The sequence below is a fragment of the Copadichromis virginalis genome, linkage group LG20 (assembly GCF_057382275.1).
Source record: "Copadichromis virginalis isolate Kocher_CV1m ecotype Utaka linkage group LG20, C_Virginalis_male_GT1.1, whole genome shotgun sequence".
Lineage (NCBI taxonomy): Eukaryota > Metazoa > Chordata > Actinopteri > Cichliformes > Cichlidae > Copadichromis > Copadichromis virginalis.
The window spans coordinates 17712217-17738327 of NC_140637.1; the positions used below are offsets into that span (position 1 = coordinate 17712217).

General features: G+C 40.2%; 1 protein-coding gene across 3 annotated transcripts; it reads left to right on the plus strand.

Moving 5' to 3' along the window:
* The first annotated feature begins 1636 nt into the window (after positions 1-1636).
* kdm5c (lysine demethylase 5C) lies at positions 1637-25681 on the plus strand. 3 transcript variants are annotated; one of them, XM_085445032.1, is made up of 29 exons: positions 1637-2595; positions 3816-3963; positions 4602-4679; positions 4791-4913; positions 5031-5201; positions 5332-5466; positions 9596-9652; positions 13027-13150; positions 13413-13687; positions 13932-14090; positions 14203-14322; positions 14425-14583; positions 15326-15507; positions 15641-15803; positions 17424-17543; positions 17633-17827; positions 17954-18135; positions 18270-18394; positions 18493-18640; positions 18715-18805; positions 19430-19812; positions 19928-20066; positions 20173-20352; positions 20594-20722; positions 20893-21642; positions 21745-21787; positions 21867-22066; positions 24311-24487; positions 24574-25681. In XM_085445032.1, exons 2-29 carry the CDS (start codon positions 3820-3822, stop codon positions 24580-24582), a joined length of 4761 nt encoding a protein of 1586 aa, XP_085301158.1. In that variant the 5' UTR covers positions 1637-2595; positions 3816-3819; the 3' UTR covers positions 24583-25681. The 3 variants fall into 3 exon arrangements, with proteins under 3 accessions (XP_085301158.1, XP_085301157.1, XP_085301159.1); XM_085445031.1 differs by having other exon boundaries at positions 1637-2163; XM_085445033.1 differs by lacking the exon at positions 9596-9652 and having other exon boundaries at positions 1638-2163.
* The last annotated feature ends 430 nt before the right edge of the window (positions 25682-26111 follow it).

Below are 26111 nucleotides of genomic sequence, written 5' to 3' on the forward strand. Positions count from 1 at the left end.
TGGAGTTTGCATGTTCTCCCCGTGTTTGTGTGGGTTCTCCCTGGGTACTCGGCTTCCTCCCACAGTCCAAAAACATGCAGTAGTGGGGATAGGTTAATTGATCAATCTAAATTGCCCATAGGTGTGAATCTGTGAGTGAATGTGAGTGTGAATGGTTGTCTTCTGTCTCTGTGTGTTAGCCCTGCGACAGACTGGTGACCTGTCCAGGGTGTACCCCGTCTCTCGTTATGACAGCTGGGATAGCGATAGTGACCCTGGAAAGAATAAGCGGAAGCGAATGGATGAATGTAGCATCCAGGTGCTGCTAATCAAAAGCACTTAATCAACTGATGATCAGAAAGTGTTGGCAATTTGTCGATCTGGGACATTCAGATGTATCTTAACACAATGCCAAGAAGGAAAAGCATCAGTAATGACCTTAGAGAAGCAATTGTTGCTACACATAAGTCTGGAAAAGGTTATAAGGTCATTCCATAATTCTTCAGTGAGAAAGATTATTCACAAGTGGAAAACATTCAAGACATTCTTCCCAGAAGTGGACATCCCAGCAAATTCCCTCCAAGGTCAGAAAATGGTCAGAGAATTTGGAAAAGAAACAAAGAAACAGGCCACAGTTAGCACATTACATGTTAATATTCATGACAGTACAACTACAAGAAAAAATAAAAGACTGGCTTGTTTAGAAAGGCTGACAGAAGAAAGCCTATTCTCTCTAAAATGAAGATTTACATTAAAGGTGCATTAAAACAAAATTTCTCTGAGTCACCATCTGAATGCCAAAGTATTTTAGACTCAAATGTGAGACCATCTGTCTGAAATCTGATTGTGAAAGAGGACAATCCCAAGCACACCAACAAATCTACAACAGAATCCCCGAGAAAGAAAAGAAACAAAAAGTTGCAATCAGTCCGGTCTAGACCTCAACCCAACCTAAAAATGGTGCAGCAGGACCTTAAGAGAGCTGTTTGTTTTCTGAGTCTTACAGAAAACAATTACTTGCAGATCTTCCCCATCCCTGATTTACAGGTACAGATAGATCTCCAGATCTACCTGTACCTGTAAATCTACCTGCTAAAGGTAGGCCTACAAGCTACTCAATCATAGGGTGTACTTTGTTTTTCATAGGACTACATAGAGCCTTATCTCACATGGCTGTGGCTCAGTAGGTAGCCTGAGTTGTCTACCACTCAGGTCGATGATTCAGTTGTTGAGTCCTGCCTAAATTCATCCTACAGAGTGTCTGTGTGTGTATATAAATGTAGTAAGTGTGTAAATGAAGGGATGTACGAGGCTTGTAGTATGAAAGCACTTGAGAGCTTAAAGTGCCAGGAAAGTGCTTTATAAGTACAGCCTATTTACCATAACTTTCTTTTTCACAACAAAAGGGTGTTGCCTGATGATAAACTTTCAGGAAGATCTGCACGGCAATAAATAACCAGGAACCAACCTGGTGAAAGTCTGATACTGTTATTGATTTGTTTGTTTATTTTTTTCATTATCAAGCTTGTCATTTTTCTGCTAACATTTAATGTTTCGTATTCCTTCCGAAATTCTGGAAGAGAACGGAAGAGCACTATCGTGCTGATCATTATCAGTGACTTGTTAATGTGCTGCGGAAGCGCAGGCGTCACAGATGTGAACTTTTTTTTCTTTTTTCCTCCCTTAAATACACAGTGGAACCTCCCTTCTTCTGACCTACTTCTTCCCCAACTGGTCGCGCAGCAATTACATGCTTTGTGTTTTGCCTACGTGGGTACTACTTTCAGGGAGTAAACGTGAGAGACGTGAGAGATTTGAGGTTGTACTTCGGTCGTGAGAAAAAAGCTAAGATGGCGTCTCGTCAAGAAAGATAGGATGGCCTGAGGAGAGTAATGATGTTGATCGGAAAATGACTGATAACGACATAATTGACAAAGTTTGAGAACCTCGTTTAGTATTAAACGAACATCAGCAATCCATGTTTTGAGCCCGTATGCTTGACAGACCGGAGTATATGGAGCGCTGAAGCTAAAAAAAAACGGTCAACTTTGCTAGCAGCGGTAGCTAGCCAACTGGACCGAGCACAGCTGGCCATCGTTAGCTAAGCCACCAGTCATCACAACAACAGAGGAAGGAGAGCGGCCACAATCCCTATCATACCCCGGGACATCGAGGTGTCTTCGGGTCAGTCACGGGAATGCAGCGAGATGTTGTAGTGTAATCAGATCAACAGATAACTGCATATCAACTTGCATATATACGATTAATGTTCACTAGCTGCGTGTTGGCGTCGACTTCAGCGACATTATGTAGGTTAGCTGATCTGCGGCTGTAGTATTGACTTAGTTTTTTCAGCCGCCCAGTTAGCTAACTAAGGCTAGTTACCTACCACTGTGGGTGGCGATGGGACGGAGCTGAGAAAAAAAGTGCAGGCCTCGGTGCTAGCGTTTAGCCACAAGCTGCGTTATCGCCTCTGATAGCCGGACAATAGACACAAATAGAGTTCCTAGGTGACAGAAGACGAGAAATGAATGACACATAGCTAACCCACTATAAATAACGGAACTGGAGGCATTTTCTGATAATTTATTTCTGTCGTTACGCTTCTGGTTGAAGGTAAGGTTCGTTTAAACGGCAGTTATGTTAAGTTTAGTTGGTAGAAGCTAACAGTTGTAACCTAATAGTTACATGTGTTATTTAATAGTGGTGTTTAGATGTTACTCTTTGGCTTCTGTAAAGAGGTTATTGTATTTGTCATATTTAGTAATCTAATCCAGCCCACTCATGAGTGGTGATAGCTGCAAGGCCTTCTGTATCTGAGGGTTCATGGCCTCCACGCCATTGTTTGGGATTAGATGGATGTGAAATATGTTACTGAAGTCCCAGCTTCAAGTTCCTTTTCTATTTTTATTTTAATAAAATAAATTTTTTTTTATTTTAATAAAATAAAAATAGAAACGTTGAAAAGCTAAGGCACTAGATTGACACTTTTTGCAGGCTGGTACAGATATTTAATGTACACATTGACAACAGTGCTTCTTGATCATTTTCATATAGAAATTACTCGTGTGTTTTATCAAATTTAATTATTCTTGTGTAGCCCAAATGATAAAGAAGAACTTAAAACCTTAGCCCCTTCCAACACTGGGCCTTTAGACCTACCAGACCATGGCATTTGTTTTGTTGTCTGATGATGGGGGAGGGGTTTTTAACAAGGAGCACTTCAAGGGTAAAAAACAAATCATAGTCCTGGGATTTCCCAGCATGATATATGTTATTATTAAGAAATGTGTAAACTGTTGTGAATACTAGAAACAGTGTTTTCAACATGATCATCACACATCTGTATATATGTAAACCTGAGAGCAGAATAAGGAAGTGATGATTTGGCAAGACTAAGCAAATAGGCTATTTGTGCACGTATGGGTCTTTTTTTCTGATGTGCAAGTACAATTTACATATCAAAGATTTAACCTGAAAGGGGGGAAGTTGACATTCCTGAATACCTTTGCAAAAATTGACGTCACCAGCCCGCCCACTTGTTCTTATTTTCTGTCAGTGAGAACATTTAATGAAGTATTCAACATGTATGTAAATATGATGATGACACTGAGTTATAGTTTTGTGAGTATTCTTGACTCTGGAGTGTCCTGTAGTATCTATAAAAGGTCATTAGGTCATGAATTGGGTCCGGGGGTATTCAAATTGCTGTGTGTACACTAACAGACTCATGTACATAAAATATTTTTCACATTCCGTATTATTGCTGCCATGCACATTACTAAGTGGGCTAGAGTTTATTAACTTGTATGAATTGACAATTTCCCTATTGTCAGGGCGATGGAAGGGGAAGAATTTGTGCCTCCTCCGGAGTGTCCAGTATTTGAGCCGTCATGGGAGGAGTTTCAGGATCCCCTAGGCTACATCGCCAAGATACGTCCGATTGCAGAGAAATCTGGGATCTGTAAAATTCGTCCTCCACCAGTAAATACTTGCTTATACTTGGTTTATGTTGTATTTATGTATTTAATTATTTTTCTTCAATTTTATTGTCGTTTTTAAATTCCATGACTCTGGAATTTAAAAACGACAATGTACAGTATTAATTAAAATGTCTATGTATGTTGGTCCTGAAGGAGGATTACACTTGCGTTTAGTTGTGTATATGTCCACTAAATCTAATTAGCTTTTTTCATTCATATTTAGGGCTTGGTCAAAAGTTATGCAAATAACAAATAGGCAAATAGTTATGCAAATAAGTGCTAGTCAAATTACCTGCAGTGGTGTTTTTTTTTTTTTTTTGTTTGTTTGTTTTTTAATCTGTATTATAATTTCTTCAGAATTGATAAGAGCAGATAGGCCTATTATTGTGGACAGCTTGAGCTTCACTTACTCTTAAGTGAAAGACCTTAACCATCCTTTCTGGTTAAAGCTGTGCCAAGTTCTTGAGCCCAAAAGCCATTAAACCCAAATAAGTCCAAAATAGGCTCAGTGTTCCCTTTCTCCCATGCTCTTTTATTCTTTTTCTTACCTCTCTGAATAGTCTGTTGCAAGATATAGCACAAGTTTGATTTAGCACATAGGCACACATGTTCTAATTGAATGTCTTTCCTACTAAATAGGACTGGCAGCCTCCATTTTCAGTGGAGCTGGATAGTTTTCACTTCACACCTCGTATTCAGAGGCTTAATGAATTAGAGGTGAGTCCCCCCCCTCCCCCCCCCTTTTTAAATTTCTTTATTTGTCAGTAATTTATTTGGGTGGAAAAGGCTATAGTAATTGTGGTGTTTTCCCCATACATCGGTTTTTAGGCGGAGACAAGAGTGAAGCTTAATTATTTGGACCGCATCGCCAGATTTTGGGAGATCCAGGGATCTTCTTTGAAAATTCCACATATTGAAAGGCGCATTCTTGATCTTTTCAGCCTGTCAAAGGTGAGTATAAATAAAAATTTTTTTTAACTCAAAATATATACTTCATATATATATATATATTTTTTTTAAATTGTTCAGTTTGTAAAAAGTATGGGTAAAAATATATTTCTGCCAAAGATTGTGACGGATGAAGGAGGTTTTGAGATGGTCTGTAAGGAGCGGCGCTGGGCTCGCATTGCGCAGAGGCTTGGCTACCCTCCGGGCAAGAACATCGGTTCTCTGCTGCGCTCACACTATGAGAGGATTGTCTACCCCTATGAAATGTTCCAATCTGGTACCAGCTTGCAGGTAATGCTCTACATTCTGGTCTCTTGGTACATGGGGTGATCAGTTAATAGACAGCCTTCAAATTGAGTTTATCTGTGAATATTATTAAGAATTTTTTTTTCTTTCCTTAAAAAAACCAAACACTTACCAGCACTGTAAGCCGAAGCACTATGATGGGGAAGATGTGGACAAAGAGTACAAGCCTCACTCCATTCCCCTACGACAGTCAGTGCAGCCACCCAAAATCAGCAGTTACGGACGCAGAGCAAACCGCTGCCAGCCTGATGTGAGTGAGACTATCAGTCCTTAATGCTCTTTGAGTATATTTGCATACCTCTGTGACCAATGACTCTGTTGATGTGTATTTTGGTTACATAAATGGCATTTGTTGAATCACATTTCCAAATAGGCTTGCTGCCTCAAAAAGAAACTGTCCACCACAGAAAAAGTTGTTTGTAAAGCAATGCAAAACTCGTGTTGGTTTGGTTAATCTAGTCTGTTTCAGCAGCAGTGTGGTTTTAATGTAGTCCAATTTAACCTGTGTGTGTGTGTGTGTGACCACCTGGTATTCATGTAGTTTTCAGGCAGCCTGATTGGGCTTATTTATAATTATAGAAGGGAAGAAAATGTGACTGTTGTGACTTAAAAAACTTCTTATGTAGAAAGTGTTGTGGTCAAAATAAACAGCAGTACAATCAGCACTGGTTACATTTACTGGAAAGATGCATAAAATTAGCAAGTGCAAACCTAAGAAACTTTTCTAGGAGGACTTAAATTATGCAACTAAATTAGATGTTTACTTTGATTTTTCTATCTTGCATTACAACATTTTAAATCTAAGTGTAACATAGTTATCTGCACATTTTTATTGTTCAATCTAGAAATAACAGTGAATTCAGAAGCCTGTTCCGTCATGCTTAAATTTTAGTGTCATTTAACAGTTCACTTTCTACTTCTGTGATAATTTTGCATAGAAATAACAGTGCTTCCATCACTGCAGGCACACCATTTACACTGCAAGTGTTTGAAAATCTTATTGAGTGGACCATGCCGTCATGCTACTGTTTCCAAGTCCTTTATGTACCCATGTGAATCAGTTGTATCTGGAAAATGAGAGTGCACCCAGAGCGCATCATAGTTTGCTTATTCTCCATCCTGTCGCGCTGCTTTGCTTTCCTCTGCTGTCGCTCCTCTTTGCACTATTACAGTGGGGCAAAAAAGTATTTAGTCAGCCACCGATTGTGCAAGTTCCCCCACCTAAAATGATGACAGAGGTCAGTAATTTGCACCAGAGGTACACTTCAACTGTGAGAGACAGAATGTGAAAAAAAAAAATCCATGAATCCACATGGTAGGATTTGTAAAGAATTTATTCGTAAATTAGGGTGGAAAATAAGTATTTGGTCAATAACAAAAATACAACTCAATACTTTGTAACATAACCTTTGTTGGCAATAACAGAGGTCAAACGTTTACTATAGGTCTTTACCAGGTTTGCACACACAGTAGCTGGTATTTTGGCCCATTCCTCCATGCAGATCTTCTCGAGAGCAGTGATGTTTTGGGGCTGTCGCCGAGCAACACGGACTTTCAACTCCCGCCACAGATTTTCTATGGGGTTGAGGTCTGGAGACTGGCTAGGCCACTCCAGGACTTTCAAATGCTTCTTACGGAGCCACTCCTTTGTTGCCCGGGCGGTGTGTTTTGGATCATTGTCATGTTGGAAGACCCAGCCTCGTTTCATCTTCAAAGTTCTCACTGATGGAAGGAGGTTTTGGCTCAAAATCTCACGATACATGGCCCCATTCATTCTGTCCTTAACACGGATCAGTCGTCCTGTCCCCTTGGCAGAAAAACAGCCCCATAGCATGATGTTTCCACCCCCATGCTTCACAGTAGGTATGGTGTTCTTGGGATGCAACTCAGTATTCTTCTTCCTCCAAACACGACGAGTTGAGTTTATACCAAAAAGTTCTACTTTGGTTTCATCTGACCACATGACATTCTCCCAATCCTCTGCTGTATCATCCATGTGCTCTCTGGCAAACTTCAGACGGGCCTGGACATGCACCGGCTTCAGCAGCGGAACACGTCTGGCACTGTGGGATTTGATTCCCTGCCGTTGTAGTGTGTTACTGATGGTGACCTTTGTTACTTTGGTCCCAGCTCTCTGCAGGTCATACACCAGGTCCCCCCGTGTGGTTCTGGGATCTTTGCTCACCGTTCTCATGATCATTTTGACCCCACGGGATGAGATCTTGCGTGGAGCCCCAGATCGAGGGAGATTATCAGTGGTCTTGTATGTCTTCCATTTTCTGATGATTGCTCCCACAGTTGATTTTTTTCACACCAAGCTGCTTGCCTATTGTAGATTCACTCTTCCCAGTCTGGTGCAGGTCTACAATACTTTTCCTGGTGTCCTTCGAAAGCTCTTTGGTCTTGGCCATGGCGGAGTTTGGAGTCTGACTGTTTGAGGCTGTGGACAGGTGTCTTTTATACAGATGATGAGTTCAAACAGGTGCCATTCATACAGGTAACGAGTGGGGGACAGAAAAGCTTCTTACAGAAGACGTTACAGGTCTGTGAGAGCCAGAGATTTTCCTTGTTTGAGGTGACCAAATACTTATTTTCCACCCTAATTTACGAATAAATTCTTTACAAATCCTACCATGTGGATTCATGGATTTTTTTTTTCACATTCTGTCTCTCACAGTTGAAGTGTACCTCTGGTGCAAATTACTGACCTCTGTCATCATTTTAGGTGGGGGAACTTGCACAATCGGTGGCTGACTAAATACTTTTTTGCCCCACTGTATGTTGTTCTCTGATCTGTTTCTTGCACTTTCTCCAGTCACTCAAGTAAATGCACAGTATATTTTTATTTATTTATCTTTAATAATTTTTACTAATCTACAACCCAACTTTTGGACAAACCTACATTCACATCTGCTTCTACTTAGATGCAGCATGGCTGCCTGTAGATTTTAATTTTCTTTATTTTTTTATGTGCATTTTTATTTTGCACATTTAAGTTTGAGAACAAACAATTTCGAAAATTAATGTGTGCAGTTGTGACGAGTTAACTGACGGTGATTACTGCCTAAGAATGTCCTTTATATCCTATTCAATGCATGGTTTTCTTTCAGCTTTTATACAGCACTATACTGGGATTTGAACACGTCCAGTTTTGAGCACATGTTCAGACTTGGGCTGGGTAATTTGTCCCCAAAAATCATATATTAAATATTTATACTAAAAGTGATATATGCCTCACAATATTCTTCAGAAGCAACAGGGGGGATGTCAAAAGCATTTTTATCACCAGGTTGCTCAACAAAAAATGTAATAATATTAATTTCATGGGTCCTATTTAAAAGCAGTTTGTTTCTCTGCCACAGTTTACTACAATTTCCAGGAAACTCTGCACTTATTTTAGAGACCCAAAACAGTTTTCACTTAGAGTTCTGTGTGTGTGTGTGTGTCAGAGCTATAATTGATATTACCTTCAGTCGATATACAAAAGCAGGCAAGAACACCCAACTGAAGTCATTTGTGGCTATGGACGAGGTTGATGGCATCATGAATTTTAGCCATCTATAAGAAATCGATATCAGTGTAAGTGTCTTCACCACTTTACCTGCTGTCAGACAAATCTTTCTGACAAGAAAGGGAAGCTGTGACTCCACCAGACTTCACTGACAACAGCAATTTCAAAAAGGTCACACAGAGTAACCTGCTACTCTTTGTTTTATACTTTAAAAAAATCACTGCCTACCAGTCTGCACTGTATACTAAATGCAGACTGATAGTTTTGAAGTTGGTGACTGACTCTTAACATTGCTTATACAAGTCATCATACTTGGTTGACTTTTGCGACATGGACCTTAAGTCCAGGCGCTTCCTTCCAAGCCCCTTAGACTATGCTGAACTTGATGACTACAAACTGCATAGACATAAACCTTCAAATTTTCCCTCCATGTGGTAGGTGAACTTTGAGAATGAGCATGAGTTGGAGGGTTCACAAGCACAGCTTTATTAAAAAAAAGTCTCTGTGTAAAATAATTGATATCGCGCTATGTCAATATAAACAATATTGTTTAATTCTGTATTTACAAATATCTCTATCTCTCTAGAAAAGCTAATCTAGAAAAACTTCATTTTTCTAGACTGCATTCCAAGTGTCGTGCAATAAAACAAACCTCAGCTAAAATGGCAATCCTCAGCAGCTCCTATTAGATCTAAAATTTTACACCCTACATAAGATGTGATCCTGGACTCATAATGTCCCACTGGGTTTTTTTTTTTTTTCCCTCTACAACTACTGGCTGTTCTCTCCAGGCTCTCTCCCTTCCTCTTTCATCTCCTGTTTTCCTCTTGTCTTAGTTTATTGTTGCTGTTATTGTCTCCCTTTGCAGGGTCCAGAGGATCTGGCCCCCCATCCTCTCACCACTGGCTCTCAACTCATCTCTGCGGTACTGCCTCTTGAGCATATGAGCTCCCTTTACGTCCCCACTCTTTTCCTAGACCACCATACCCCCTTTGAAGTTGTCTAAATGTTTGATTTTTTTTTTTTTGATTTTTTTTTGTTTTGTTTTTATAATTAACCACTAAAACATTTTCATTAACATGCAATCATCCCTTCTCAGTGTGGGGGTGCCAGCCCATAATATGGTCACAGAACTGTTGCCATAAAAAACCTTCTCTTGTTAAATCTCCATATTGATTTACACTGAATGCAGAGAAACTTCCCTGACTTCTTTTCTTCTTATTTAAGCCCTTTGGTCTTTTTCTTAAAATTGCTCTAGGACTATGAGACCGTGTAGTCTCATCTTGGACGGAAGTGTTTTATAATGCTATCGATGTGTTTCTAGACATTATCTTATTTTAAAAATTCAAGGGGATTGGACTTTGAATACAAGAATGACACTGCTGTTGAGAACCATTCTTCCAAGGCCCTAACCAAATAGGTTCATTATAGACAATATTGACAAACAAATTTTTCTAGTCTCGTTTTTGGGCTGTTGTGCTCTCTAGTCTTCTCTATTTCACTCATGCTATTTCTGTGTGGTAGTAATTGGCTTGTGATGCTTTGTTGCTGGGATGTCTGTGTGCCTTTTCACTTGCGCTGTGTTGGCTTGCTCCCTCATTACAGCAGTTAACAGTGTGACTGCATGTGTTCTTTTTTTGAGTGCACTCACACTGAAGAACCAGCTAGGTTTAATTTAATAGGGTTTTACTTACCAAGCACTATATTTTGACAGCAGACAGCGAAATATTGGATTCTTAATGCACTCAAGCACTAAAATAAATAAGCGCCATTCTGAACATATTGTTGTCGTCTAGGTGGTTTTACCCATTTGAGATCAGGGGGCCTGTACTATGAAGCAAGTGAGGCATATCCAGTATGTCTGTTCTTTATTTGGCTTCACTTGCCCTATCTGCAGTCGCACTAAATCACACGAAGGTGTCTGTCAACTCAATAAGGCAACCCGGTGTTTTTCTGTCTAGTGTTTACAGCATATGTGATTACAAAGATTAACAGGTGCAGTGTTTAAAAAAAAAAAAAAAAACTAAAAAAAAAAACTAAAAAACAAACAAAAAACAACAAAAAAACCAAAACAAAACAAAAAATCTAGAAATATATTTGCTCTAAAGGCTATTTCTTAATGCTCCTCATGAAGGAAAGACTTTAGATAATTCTTTAAATTATAGATGCTTTCACAACATGCACTATATTTGACAGAATTGATTAGTCACTAGCTGGTGGTGTTTGTTGATGTTCAACTCTTATTCCCAAACATGACCTGCTCTGTTAGAGGTAGCTTACCATGGCATTAGAAACACACTATTGGGGAAATTATGTTTCAGCAGTGGTAGCGTGTGGGAAGTCCATTGGCAGCTTTGGACTGCTTGTCTACCTGCAGAGAGCATCTGTTGTTAGATGGGGCAGTAACAAAAATATGCGGTGCAACCGGTCCGAGGGCTACTCTTGCTTGTGTTCTGTTGTTGGTCTATGAGCCAGCCGTGGAGATGAGTAAAAGTTGTAACATACAAAGAGCTGAAGTGAAAAAGTATTAAAAAACAATGAAGTGCTCACTGTAGCCACTGTCTGTATTTTATTACTTGTGATTACTTTCTGATCTTATTCTTTTTGTCGCACTCCTCTCATTCCTGATGAGCCCTCAGTGTCACTCACTTCTCTGGCCCACTTCTCAATCTCAATCAGATTTCGACCAATACGCAAAGTTATCCACATTGAGCAGCATGTAGTTGGGATTTTGAAGGACTGCATGGGAGTACTTTTGTGCTGGTTGAAAATCCTTCTCTATAGTCAAATACTTCTGCAAACAGACACAACCGTGGTAGCGTAAATTAAGCATAAGCGGTGAATAAGCTCAAAGACTTTAGCTCCATAGTTGAACCTGAAGCCCAAACTTTGCTTTGTAGTACAGGCCTCAGATCAAAGAGTGATAGCTCCACAACCTCAAGCCCTTTTCATCTGCTTTGATATCTATTGCGTTCAGTCCACAGGGTTTGGCTGACTGAAAAAGGTGCTTGCATTGTGCACAAGGACAATATAGGTAATGTTTTAGGTGGCCAAAGCTACATTTGTCAGTTAAAGGGAGTACAACTGCACACAGGTGGCAAATATTTTGAATCCTTTTTGATTAAATTTCTAACTTTTTTTCCTTGTAATGTCTTGACCTCTTATCTAAAGAAATTTTGAGTCTTTGGTATTGTTTATTTACAGTTTTTGTGCTGTGATTGGCAATAGTATTGGTATGATATGCAAACATGAACTGTCTTGTTGGAAGACAGGTTGTGGTTTGAATGTGGTTTACTGGATTCTTAGTGCACACCTGTGTGCAAAAAGTGGGGGTTGAGCAAGTTTTCACCAAATCCTTTCATGATTGGGACTGACTGAGGAAACCTCTTAAATGGATGTTATGTGAAGACGTTATGTTTGTTTGGAATGGCTGTTCTAAACAAGAAATGCTTTTGTGTCTTTCCTTTTAAAAACAATAATTCTATTTAATTGTGACATTACGGCCTGTTATGGTTTTGTCAGCGTTGCTGATCATGCATGTGTTTTGTGCAGACTGAAAATCTGATCACTGTCCTAAAATATTCACCCCCCCATTAATATTATGTGCAGGTAGTATTTTGATTAAATTGGATTTCTCCATGTTCTAAACCTCCCAGATGCAATATAGTCCAGAATGTGGCTACACTAATTTGTAGTTTTCATGTTTTGCTGTAATGTGATGTCATTTTTCTGCAGTTTTTCTGAAGTTTAAATCATCCAATAGGAATGGAAAACTAAATAATATCTGTTTTTGGGATGTTTTAGTACAGCTTTAGATGCTAAAATGGCTTATCTTTGTTATATGAGCATGAAACTTTGTGTCTGAGATGCATTCCTGCCTTTGACATTGCTTTTCAAAATCCATTTACCCTTTTAAAAATAATTGTGAATGGCAGCCCTAATCTACTCTGTATGTCTGCTATTGATTTATTTTTGTGTTCTCACCCGACTCGTAAAACCAATAATCAACCTGAGTTGACTAAATAGATGACATAACTTAAAATCCTTACCAGTGCCCTCCACTTAAATGAATGGTTGCATCTGCTGTTGTGTGTGATGGTGATGGGTCTTAACCTTTAAGCTTCACTGTGATGTAGGTTAACTTTTCCTTACTTTCTAACCTAGAATAATCCCTTCTTGTGATGCATTGCTACGCTCTCATGTTTTTAACTGTGTGTTCTGCTTGCTCTTTGTGCTTTGAGGAGTAGCTGCTGTCTGTTTCTTGCTTTCTGATTTGTAAAAGACTTCTTCTTTCCACAGCCTGAACCAACAGAGGAAGACATAGAGAAGAACCCAGAATTGAAGAAGTTACAGATTTATGGTGCAGGACCTAAGATGATGGGACTTGGACTGGTGGCAAGGGACAAGGGCATCAGAAAGAAAGGTATCATTACTATAACTTTATTAAACAGCTTTTTAAAATTTTTGTATTGAATTTTGGCTTTTATATCTTGGCACTAGTAATTCGGGGGGGGGGAGAATGGCGTGGCACCAGTCAATAATTGGACAGTTGAATAAATGGACATATTGTGAAGCTTGTTTTTTGTGTGCTATAATCATCCAGTCATCTCACACAATATAAATTTTACTTGTCTTGTGATAAATGACCACATCTGACTCTGAGCGATTCTTCCTCCTGTTTTTAGATGAGTTGCCTCAAACTGTTACTGTCAAGGACAACATACCACCTCCTTTGAGTGACACCTCAATCAAATCAGAGCCCCTGGACCCTCAAGAGAGACAGAGTGATGGGAGCTCATCAGGCCCACAGCTTCCTCCTCCTAGTGTTACAGTAAAGATGGCAGTGAAGAAAGAAGAACCAGCGGAAGAGAATGGGAAAGGACATAAAGAGGAGGAAGATGATACACCTTGCACCAAAATGACAATGCGCCTTAGACGCAATCTCAACAATCCTCAGTGTGTAAGTAGAGTTAGTGATTACTCCATTGTGGCAGTTAAAATTGTGATAAATGTGATATCTAATTACATTATAGCATAAATGATTATTCAGCCCTGTAAACAAGTTAGATGGTATTCTTTAGAACTTTTGCGAGAATCACTGCTTTGGTTCCCAGGAACCTGTTTTGCAGATGTTCGGTTCAAAGTTGGCATCATTTGGCTCCAAGCCTTGTGATTAATGTTATTTTGATCACCGACTTTCAAAGGTGGATTCTTTTGTGTGTCGGATGTGTGGTCGGGGAGACGATGACGAGAAACTAATGCTATGTGACGGCTGTGATGACAACTACCACACTTACTGTCTACTACCCCCACTTGCCGATCCTCCCAAGGGCAACTGGCGATGCCCTAAGTGTGTGGCAGAAGTACGTAAGAATGTTTAAAAGCATGTGTTTGCCTTTTAATCTGCAAGACTCTTAGATGTTTTGATTTTCTTTATGTGTCATCTTGTTTTGTTTTTTGAATTAATGTTTTTAGGAGTGTAAAAAACCCACAGAAGCCTTTGGCTTTGAACAAGCGACACGGGAGTACACACTGCAGAGTTTTGGGGAAATGGCAGATACTTTCAAAGCAGATTACTTCAACATGCCTGTCCATGTGAGTGTATCATTTGCTTTTCATTATGAATCATGATTCCCCCTTCAGCGATTAAAATGGAGAGAGGCTAATCTCTAGCGTTTATATTTTTTGCCTGTATAGATGGTCCCCACTGAGCTCGTAGAGAGAGAATTCTGGCGATTAGTAAGTAGTATTGAGGAAGACGTGACTGTTGAATACGGAGCAGACATACACTCCAAAGAGTTTGGTAGTGGCTTCCCAATGAACAATGGCAAGAGGAAGCTCACAAAGGAAGAGGAGGTACGTGCATTGTTTTTCTTATTTTCTAAGCTCAGTTTTTCATTGGCAGTCTTTGTTTGAGTGATGATTGCAGTATCCGGCTTTAGATTAACTGTTGAAAATCTTGTCAACTGAAAAAGCTGGAAAGTAGTTAGTGTATCCACAAAACACCACTGTAGAATGGATTTTGGGTGAAACTAATCCCCACCTAATTCAGAGTTAAGATGATAAAGGTGGAAAAAAAAATCACAAACATCCTTTAAAATGTTTCAAAAGTAAAACTGCAGCTACATCATAAAACGTTTTTGTGCTAAATGTACTACAACAGACGCTTAAATGAAAATTGCTGGTAACCTACAGTGAAGACACATCAAAGCTGCTGCTGCACATGCTGTGCGTTCCATGTAATTCTACAGTGTGACGTTTATTTACATTTTCGACTGATTTACTTTCTTTATAATAATTTTTGTCAAAGAAGTCAATTATAATTTGTCGCAGTTCAAGATTATTTAAGTAAATTACTTCATTTTTTTTCCTTTGGTCCAAAGTACAACAAATGTTTTTAAATATAAATATTTATCAGTATTTAATTGACCAAATGTTTTAATTGAGAAGGAAATGCTGCAGTTTATTCCATTTGGAGAGACAGACACCAGTGTATCTTTGCCATTTTTGCTTTAAAATACTAAATGTTGCCAATCTCTAATCATTAAAGTTGTTCATAACCATGTTTTTTGTTTGTTTTTGCTTTCTTTTTGGTCAGGAATATGCCCGCTCTGGGTGGAACTTGAATGTGATGCCTGTGCTAGAGCAGTCACTCCTGTGCCATATTAATGGAGACATCTCTGGGATGAAGGTGCCATGGCTCTACGTGGGCATGGTGTTCTCAGCTTTCTGCTGGCACATTGAGGATCACTGGAGCTACTCCATCAACTACCTGCACTGGTACAGCATGCTCAATGCATTTGTTCAGGAAGCTTTTAAGTGCAGAGACAGTATGTCATTTGTACGTGTACTTTAGAGAAAGACTAACTTTGCACTCTCTCCCCTTCACTCCCCATGTATCTTCCATCTCTAGGGGTGAACCCAAGACTTGGTATGGGGTTCCCTCTATGGCAGCTGAGCGACTTGAGGAGGTTATGAAGAAGCTAACACCAGAGCTGTTTGAGTTCCAGCCTGACCTCCTGCATCAGCTGGTCACCATCATGAACCCAAATATTCTCATGGCTCATGGTGTCCCGGTCAGTGTCACATCAAATCACATACACCAGTGTTTCCTACACATGGAGTTTACTTTAGTAGGCCTCAGAGGCATTTAAATGCCCCCCACCCTGTCTGAAAAAACATCACCATCCACGATTAGACAATCAGTTTGTTTTTATTTTGAAAGTTCAGTCACTGCTAGACATCTCACACAGGCTGACTCAGACATGATCACAAATATTGAATGTGTATTTAAAAGACATTTTAAACTGAATTCAATGTTAAATGAGGCTAAAACAAGTGGTGGTTTGCATCATACAAAACATTGCGCACACCCAATGTCATATTATCAGTTTGCCAAGTGTGGGTAATGTTGACATTGTTAGCAGAAGCGGATTAACGTCCTCACACCCATGCAAAATGTGGTTATGTATTGCTCTGGTTGAATGGTTACAGCGGGCATACAGCTGCACATTTTCTACTTCAAAGTACAGACAAGCAGCAGTAGTTAGTGCAGCTGTTTTCCACCTTGCCTGTTTACAGCTTCCTGTCACACAGCAAAGATTCCCCTGACAATCTCTGTATGGGGGTGCTGTGGTGGGTGGCATCCTCACATCTCAGAATCAGCAGTACAAATGTTGTTGTGCATTAGTAACATATTAGTTGTTTAACATACTATTGTCATACCGTAGTCATTGATAATCTTCTGCTCTGTTAATTGGCTGGGCACTCTAACCACACTTTGTAGCTTGTTTATGTGCCACTGATCTCACACTGGCTACACTGGAGAAGCACTGATTGTACTGTCCAAGTATTTGTCAGCAACTTGCAGAGTAGGGCTGTTTGATATAACGATATATATCTGATGACGATCTGAAAACGTCTATCGTTTCATATTACGCTATCGTTTGTTTCGGGGTGACGCAAAATAAACTGTTTACGGCAACAGACGCACAAGTGACTGTTTTTATGCGTTGTCGTTAGCAACAACAATGGTAAAACCATCGCGTGGCTCCGCCCTCCATCCATCCATCCATCCATTCGCTTCCGCTTATCCTTTTCAGGGTCGCGGGGGGCGCTGGAGCCTATCCGCTTGTTTATTTTTCACATGAACCTTTCAAAATAAATCTGAAGATCCTGTTGAGATTTTTCAAAATAAGCTGAATCACATAAAATAGTATGCAGGGTGTTTACGGATGATAAGCTAAAAAGAGTCGTCAGGTGCTAAAAAATAAACTTAAGAACAGGCTTTTCCTCGCAGCACGCCATGTAATAAATACTCACAAAGGAAAATTGCGGCCATTTGAACTTGCATAACACTCGACTCCAGGTACATGACGCCCAGCTGAAAGCACTTCACACAAGTTGAGTTGACTGAGATTCACAGAATTTACTGAAAATGTAATTTTTGTGTAATATATATCGTTGTCGGACGATAAATGTCTTCTATTGGGATATCAGATTTTGGTCATATCGCACAGCCCTATTGCAGAGTAAAAACATGTAATTTTTGATTGTTAAATGTCTTTGTGGTGCACAAATAAACAATTGCTCATATATGCATATTATATACTGCCCAAGCATCCATCTGGGAAACAATGTACACACGTTAGAAAGATTTATGTTTTTAAATTGATTGCTGTGCTTCTGATTGGCAGGTTGTCCGTACCAATCAGTGTGCTGGGGAGTTTGTCATTACCTTCCCCAGAGCCTACCATAGTGGCTTCAATCAGGGATATAACTTTGCAGAAGCTGTCAATTTCTGCACTGCAGATTGGGTATGTGTGTTTACGCTGTCCCAACTTATCATTTCACATTGCTCCTTCAATATTGCACGATCAGTATCACTTTTCTCTGTCTCTTTCAGCTGCCTGCTGGTCGTTCCTGTATTGAGCACTACAGACGTCTTAGGAGATATTGTGTATTCTCCCATGAGGAGCTCACCTGTAAAATGGCTGCTAGCCCAGAGAAGCTAGACCTTAATCTGGCTGCAGCTACACATCGGGAAATGTTTATCATTGTTCAGGAGGAGCGGAAGCTCCGAAAGAGTCTGATGGAAAGGGTGAGACACAGAAGCAAACTTTATTTTACTCACATATAAGTAAATAATGCCTCAGTTGAATAATATTTATGTATTGATGATTATTTATTGTTCATTTAAGAATATGGGAAACTTCGTTTCTTGCAGGGCATTACCGAAGCAGAGCGTGAGGCTTTTGAGCTGCTGCCTGATGATGAGAGACAGTGTGATAAATGTAAGACCACATGCTTCCTTTCTGCCCTGGCCTGCTCAAACTGTCCCGAGCGCCTGGTCTGTCTCTATCACACTCAGGATCTGTGCAACTGCCCCACTGAAAAACTCTACCTCAGGTATTTGTCAGTTGTTGTTGTTGTTTTTTGCTTGCACGTGTAAATACAATTGCCATAAAATAAATACAGTGGTATTTTTCTTTTCTAATACATCTACCATCTGTGTTATTTTCTGTTATCTCTTCACTCTGCAGGTACAGGTACACCCTGGATGAGTTATTAGCCATGTTACATCGATTAAAAGTTCGGTCGGAGTCCTTTGATTCTTGGGCCAACAGAGTAAAAGAGGCACTTGAACAGGAAGAAGGAAACAAAATAGGTGAGGAATCAGCATTAATTACATAAAGCCTTGAAATTTCAGTAAAACATAATCATTTCAAAAGACGATACTAACACCAAAGGCCTGTTGAACTGCAGAAATTGACTACTTGGAGATGCTGAAGATGGAAGCAGCAGAGAAAAAGTTTCCTGACAATGAGCTCCTCAGAAAACTCAACACTGTTCTTAAAGATATAGCACACTGCCAAGAGAAAAGTACAGAGCTCCTTAGCAATTCAACAACTAGGTAAGATAGAATCCAAGCTTAAGTTTTGCACAAAGCGTTAGGTTGTATGCACTGACATAGTTCTGTTTTTTTAGTGAAAACAGGATGACTCTGGACGAGCTGAAGTCCTTGGTTGAGACGATACAAAACCTGCCCTGTGTAATAAACCAGTTGGAGGGGGTCACGGTGAGAATTCAGAATTATTAAGAAGTTAACGTAACATTTCACACAAAACAAATAATCTTCTGGGTTTTTTTTTCTTTTTCATATTTATGTAATTTACAATTAAAACCTCATTCACAAAGGCTTCAGCCCTTGTGATTGTGAATAACTATCTGACAACCGCCATTCATAAGGGAAAAACCTGTATTCCCGGAACAGTTGCAAGTGGTTGCTAGCTAGCTGTCACTATGTGAAAGTGGTATACTACTCCCCAAGCAGTATTGAAACTTAAAGTGTGAGTCAAACTAGAAATTGATAATGATCGCTGTTAAAATAAAAGTTGCAAATTACTACTTGGAAAGTAAATGCCTAGTGTCTTCATGCAAACTACAGGCGACCTCTATTGACTAAAGCAGTTAACAGTAACGACGTTTGGGCAGCACCCTCTTTGTGACCAGTTTGATCCAGCAACTTGCCAGTCTGGTGGGGAATACACATTTTTTTCTAGTTATCTGTGCTTTTTCAGGGGCTCACAGACTGGTTTTTGTAGCTGTGTGACTGAGATCTAAAGAAAAAAATCTTGTGATGAGTCTCTGTTTAAAAGTGTGAGTGATGTTAGCCTGACCTCGGTACTCTCTCATTCTTCAGACGGTTCTACGGGCAATGGAGGATTTCCAAAGCCGAGCTCAAGTATTGATCAATGACAAAGATTGGAGGAAGGACTCGCCACCCCCTGAGCAGTTGCAAACCTTGTTGGAGGAAGGGGCCAAGCTGCCTGTTTTGGTTCCAGAGTGTAATTTACTCCAGGGGCTAAAGGAACAGGGCCATTGGTTGGCCAAGGTGAGGTGCACCCTTGGGACAGAAGAAGGTGAGAGGCAGGAAGTGACGTTGGATGTGTTGAGGACCCTGATGGAAGCAGGCTGCAATGTGCCCCAAAGTGTGTCTGTGGAGACCGCCATGGCAGAGCTTCAGGAGCTACTCACGATTGCAGAACGTTGGGAAGAGAAGGCACAGATCTGCCTCGAACAAAGGTGAGACGGGCGAATCAGGCCAGAGAATTTACATTCCCTGCCATAGTGAGTGTTATTGTTTTACAAGTGTTTCTGTCTATTCTATCAATGAATTTTTTGGGTTCTGATCTTCCAGGCAAAAGCACCCTCTCTCCACCCTGGAGGCAATAGTAAATGAGGCCCAACTTATCCCAGTCACGTTGCCCAACATTTTGGCTCTACAGGGGTGCCTTACTCGAGCTCGGGCATGGGTAACAGATTTGGAGGAAATTCAGGTGAGGAAAAAAAATATCTATGTTCTTTTAGCTTACCTCCCACTTTAATGGTTTGACTTATACTTGAAATACCTGCAATTATTAAATAATGTTTGTGTTGTTGTAGAATGGGGAGCATTACCCATGTATGGATGATTTGGAGGGCCTGGTAGCTATTGGCAGAGACCTACCAGTCTTCATGGAAGAGCTGAGGCAGCTGGAACTCCAGGTGACCAGCGCACACTCGTGGAGGGACAAGGCCAGCAAGACTTTCCTGAAGAAGAGCAGTCAGCACAGTCTACTAGAGGTCATTTAGAGCTGTCCTATACTGTTTTGTTTTTTTTGTTTTTTTTTTTTTTGGCATTTATTGTTGAATCGATAAAATAGATGTCTGAATCCCAAAATTGAAAGCAGAATACTTACTAAACAAATAATTATCTGAATAAATTCTTGTGTGTTGAGGTTGTACTAGTTAATTTAATTTTGGTTTGTACAGCGCTGTGACCTCCATGAAATCATTAATTAAACTTGGCGTTCGCCCCCTGCAGGTATTATGTCCATGTGCAAAAAGGAGAGAGAGGCGGGATCAGGCAGGGCCGCCGGATGATCCTTTGGATGACTCTGATACCAACACTCTGGGACTCTCTGCTCAGGACTTGAGGGACCCTGCAGCTATTGTGAGTATTCAGAATATGATTTTGTTTTAGTTTTTTTTTTTTTTTTTTTTTTTTTTTTTTTTTGGGGGGGGGGGGGGTGTTTTTTTTTTTTTTTTCAGTGTTTAAGTTCCATCATTATTAATGCTTTTTTATGCTAAACTGGTAAATCTATTTCCATGCCCTGTTTGTAGGTGATGGCTTTCAAAGAAGGGGAACACCAGGAAAAGGATGCGCTATTAAGGTTACAGAAGGTGAACATGCGTAAATCTGGACTTAGCATTGCAGGTTGTAAGGAGGACAAGGAGAATGGGAGCTGGGATGATCCCATGGAAACGGACACATGCGGTCTCTCCAAGAACTCTGTAAAAGACAATGGTAACAGAAACCACACCCCTTCCCAGTCAGTCTGCGTGTGCTCTGGGCAGCCTCGTGCGCCTCAGTTACGCTGCCATCTCTGTAAGGACTGGTTTCATGGTGGCTGTGTTCCTTTCCCCTCCCTACTACCCTCTTCTGGACCACCAATAAACCCCCTTTGCTGGTGGGACTGGGACTCGCGCTTCTTGTGTCCTCGGTGCCAACGGTCACGGCGCCCGCGTCTAGAAACTATCCTGGCATTACTTGTAGCCCTGCAGAGGCTGCCCGTGCGTCTGCCTGAAGGTGAAGCACTGCAGTGTCTCACGGAGAGGGCCATCACTTGGCAGGGCCGAGCTAAGGAAGCACTGGAGACACCTGAGGTGCAGCAGGTACTTCACAGGCTGCAAGAACTCAAAGAAACTCTTCATCGTGAACCAGAAAAGGAGAAGAGTGTGGAGAAGGAGACAGAAGGGAGTTCGGTTATTGTTTTATCCGACTCGGAGGGAGGTGAAGGAGACGACGGTGTCATTGATTTAACCGAGGAGAATTCACCTAAAAAGAACACAAAGGAAAGCAATGGCACACAGGTAAATTCCTCATATCAACTTCTTGTGTATTTTTATATTAAACCAAATCTGAGCTGTCCAGTAGGGCAAAATCTTTAATATGTTTATGTGCCCGTTTGACAGGGTGGATGTGAAAATGGCATCAAAAAGAAGTCAAATGTTACAGGTGAGGTGGCATGTTAATTTTAATTTAACCAAAAGTCAAGTTGTGCACTGTACTGACTGTGTATCTGCCTTCCTTTCAGGTGTAGGGTCTCTGCTGGCCCTGCTGCCCTTGCTAAAAGGTCAGGTAGTGGAACTTTCCCCTGACACCAGGGTCCGGCTGGAGGAGCTGCAGCTAGAAGGAGATCTGCTGGAGGTTTCCCTAGATCAGATGCATACCATCCACAGAGTCCTGCTAGCTGCCTCTGATCCACCCAGAGAAACACTACACACACTCATACAGGTACTGGAAAATAAAGTGACTGTATAGTTCAATTTTAATCTTCCAAAACTCATTTGGTTTCGATGTGCAACTAGAACCAGGACCAAAGCACAAAAAGACTAACATCATGTATCTCTGGCCCCAAAGAATGTGTGGTGTTGGTCTTCTTTGTGCAATTCCTTATTTGAAATGCATTAAGAAAAGAGTCAAATCTTAGAGTTTGAAACCCTGTAAATTGTCAGGTGTTAAAGTTAATACAGTTTTACAGGCAAAGGTTCAGTTCTGGCTAATCCAAAATATTACATCACTGTATTTACTTGAACTTGTGCTTCCATGTACTTCAAGGGCTTTTGGGATAGACGGGAAAGGCAGGAACATTCAGTCCAGATCTCTGCATTAGCCTTAGTACATCTAGGTCAAATGCTTAACCCGTCATCAATATTTTTATATTTTACTAAAACGCTTACTTTAATTTTACTACAAAATGTTGCAGTTGAAGCCTCTGTTATCGTCTCTGTTCAGTGACACAATGTTGTGTGTCTGGCATCTACTTACCTGTAGATATGTGGAATAGCGGAAATCTATGCATTTGGTCGCACTCTAGATGCGACCACATTTTTCAGTGGTGCGACTATTAAAAAATAAATAAATAAAAAAATAAATAAAAAAATTGGTCGTGTGTGACCAACTGTTCGGGTAACAAAAAAAAAAAATCTCTGCAACTCTCTGTGTGGTCAACAACAGACACACATTATGCCCCTATTGTGGACTAAACCAATCAGAGATAGTCAGGGGCGGGACCTCTCTGATTGGCCGTGGTCCAGTTGAAAGTGCAGGTGGAAGAGAGAGGTGAGTAGCTTGAATAAAGCGATATCAATTCATTAACGGATTCCACTCAAAGACGTAAACACAGAGCGGACCCGACACATCAGAATCAGCTTTGTCTTTCTCGGCTTTCTCACCCGACGGCCCGTAGACGGATACGCTGTCGGAGCTTAGTGATTCTGATGCGTCAGGTCCACTCTGTGTTTACGTCTTTTTTTGCACTGATTTTGAGCTGCAGGTTTTGTCTCTCTCCAACCAAAATTCGCAGAGCCAGCAGCAAAAGAAGCAGCAAACTGCGCTTCACATTTGATCAATGTCGTCATAAATTCCCTCTGACTTTTGTGGATTTGCTTCCACCACGATAAAAATTACACTTCATACACAGCTCTCTGTGTACTTCAGGAACAGTTTCCCGTCTCAAATCTGTTTTCTGCATTATTCATTCGCTTATTACCCACCAGTCTAACGTTGTTGTCTTTTTCTTTTTTCACTTAAATGACCTTGGACAAGAAAGCCTAATTTTTGCTGTTCAATACTGAAGAAATGTAAACTTCTTAAAATTATGCAAAATTGTAGAATATTTTTAAGGTTATCTGCTATAAAAAGCCAGACCAGGAAAATGTTTTTCTGTGTTTTATTCTCAGTTACTTTCACACAAAGGCATGTGCTGTGATGTTCACAATTCTGATGAAGTCTCACATGTATCAGTACTGATAAATGATCAGAATTATATTTCTGACTGTCTGAGGCTAAATTGAATTGAATCAGGACTTTGAGAACCGGAATCGAATGGATTATAGAAATCAGTGATGATACCCAGCCCTAGTGAGCAGCCTACGCCCGACAGAAGTGGATGTAGCTGTGGGTAATGAGAAAAGATGAAAAGAACGATTGATAACTTTTTTGTTAAGTTAAGGCCTGATCCATCTGAAATTCATAGCCAGTGCTCTGACACAGTGCCATCAATCTTTGAACGCTGAAAAAGCACAGTGTATCCAGAAAACGCATTATATGCTGCAATAAATGCAGTGCCCAAGTGTCCCCTCTCCCCAGTGCCTTTCAGCAACAGACAGCAGCAAACAGATTGTCAGAGGAGGCCAAGATGATGATTAAGCTTAAAATTTTCTACAATATTGACAAAGCACGTTAAGCACAAGTTTGTTAGTTAATCATTTAGAAATGAATATTATCTGTATGGACTCCCCCCCCCCCCCCCCCCCCCAAAAAAAAGAAAGTGCACATGTAAAACTGCAGTGATAAGCGATGCGGTTGAAAAATTTGAGTGCGCCTAACTTTTGTGCCGGTACGCCTACATTTTTAAAGTTAGGCGTACCGGTGCACCCGTGTCAAAAAGTTAGTCTAGAGCCCTGATGATGATTATTATTATTATTATTATTATTATTATTAATTTTTTTTTACATTTCTTTCATCATCTCTCAGATTGAGCTTGAAGAGCAGAGACGAGCAGGCCGTGGGCGAACCAAGGACTCCAAAAGGAAGAGGAAGAGCCACAGAGGGGGCAGTGGGGACGGAGGACAAAGGTCACTGGATGCCTCGGAGACAAAGAAAACCTGCCCCTTCAGACACACCCCCTCCCCTGTCCAGACCCATCCTGAGGTATCATATCCCCTTTCTAGATTTTTCTTTTTACCTTGAAATGCATAAAGTATCTTAGTGTTAACCTTTATTTATTTTTTTGATAGATTTTGTGATGCAGTCATCGTTGGAGCTTCGTTACAGTCAGTTAGCCTGAAAAACTGAAGGGACAGGGGCTTTCTGTGCCAGAAGACTGTATCAAGTTACAGAGAGATACAGGACCTCCCCTGTGCTCTGCTTTCCTTCTCACCCCTCATTTATGCATTCAGACACTAAGAGTGGTGACTCTTCTACACTCCAGTATCATCCATAACACCGCAGTATCTCATTTGTCCGGATTTTTTATTATTATTTTTTTTTTCTTTTTTGTTGTTGTTGATGTTCAGACTCTCAGTCTTACCCAAACTTTATTCTCCACCTTCCCTGGACAAATTCTTCCTGTGAACATAATAAGACTGTGCTTGACAGATGTGAGACTTGCCGTAATAGGAGTGTCTTTGGTCTAGAGTTGTCTCTGAGGTCTTTCAGTATGCTATGTTATCCCAACTGTGTTAAAAGCTAGTTTAAGCGAAGCCTGTCACGAGGACCGGCATTTGCAGTTTCTCTTCACTTGAGTCACTTGTTGAAGTTGGATAAGCTATGGGTTTATTTTAGACTGTTGTTTGGGCATGACTCCTGAAGCTGTGCTGCAGTAGAGGATTTTGACTACTGATCTGAGACAACGGCGCCATGGATACACTTTTTTTTTCTTTTCTTTTTTTTTTTTTGTAGTTGTTTCAAATCTCGTGTTTGATGCTGTTTTGAGGGGACATGCATTCTAAATAAGTAAATTTTGGGAAGTGTTAAAAACAGGCATTAATGTTTTTGGTGCTACTTTCCCAAAATGTACCTCCACACCTCCTGGCTTCCTCCCTCTCTTCTTCCCTTCTATGCTCTATGCTTTTTTTTTTTTTTCCTCCCATCCTTTTGACTCCCGGTTTTATTCCTCCCTCTGTCATTCTCTCCCTCTTTGCAAGTTAAGGTTAACTTCACTGTAACTCACTTTATCCCAATATATTTTGTTTCCTTTTGTTCAGATGATTATTATTATATTATTATTGATATTGCAGACACACAGATGTCGTGAGTTTGTGTATAAACTTTTCATTTTACTGTTGCCTTTTGTTTCTTTTCACTCTTGTTAGAAAAATAAAAGGTTTAGAATTGTTTAGGAAACATGGACTGATTTTTCACCTTGTCCTTCTATAGTCATAAAAGCGCTATATATAGAGATGGTATTTTGTTTTTGGGAAAAGATTTACACATAAGTGCCGACCAACAACATTTTCAGTTCTATCTGGAGAGAATTAAGCCTGTTTATTATTATTATTATTATTATTATTATTATTATTATTATTATTTTGTAGCTGTAACATATAGATTTCCTATAAATGTAGTTAAACACACTGATTAAGTTATTATTATGGAAGAACTGCTGTAAGGATTCACATTCACTACATGTGTTTTTGTGCTTGTTCAGAAATGTCTGCGAATGAACAAATTATTAGGAGATTGAACCCAGCAGTCATGGGAAGAGAGGCAGGTAACCGAGGAGAAAGACAGATGCTCACATGCACATCTATTGCTAATTAACCATTAACACTAA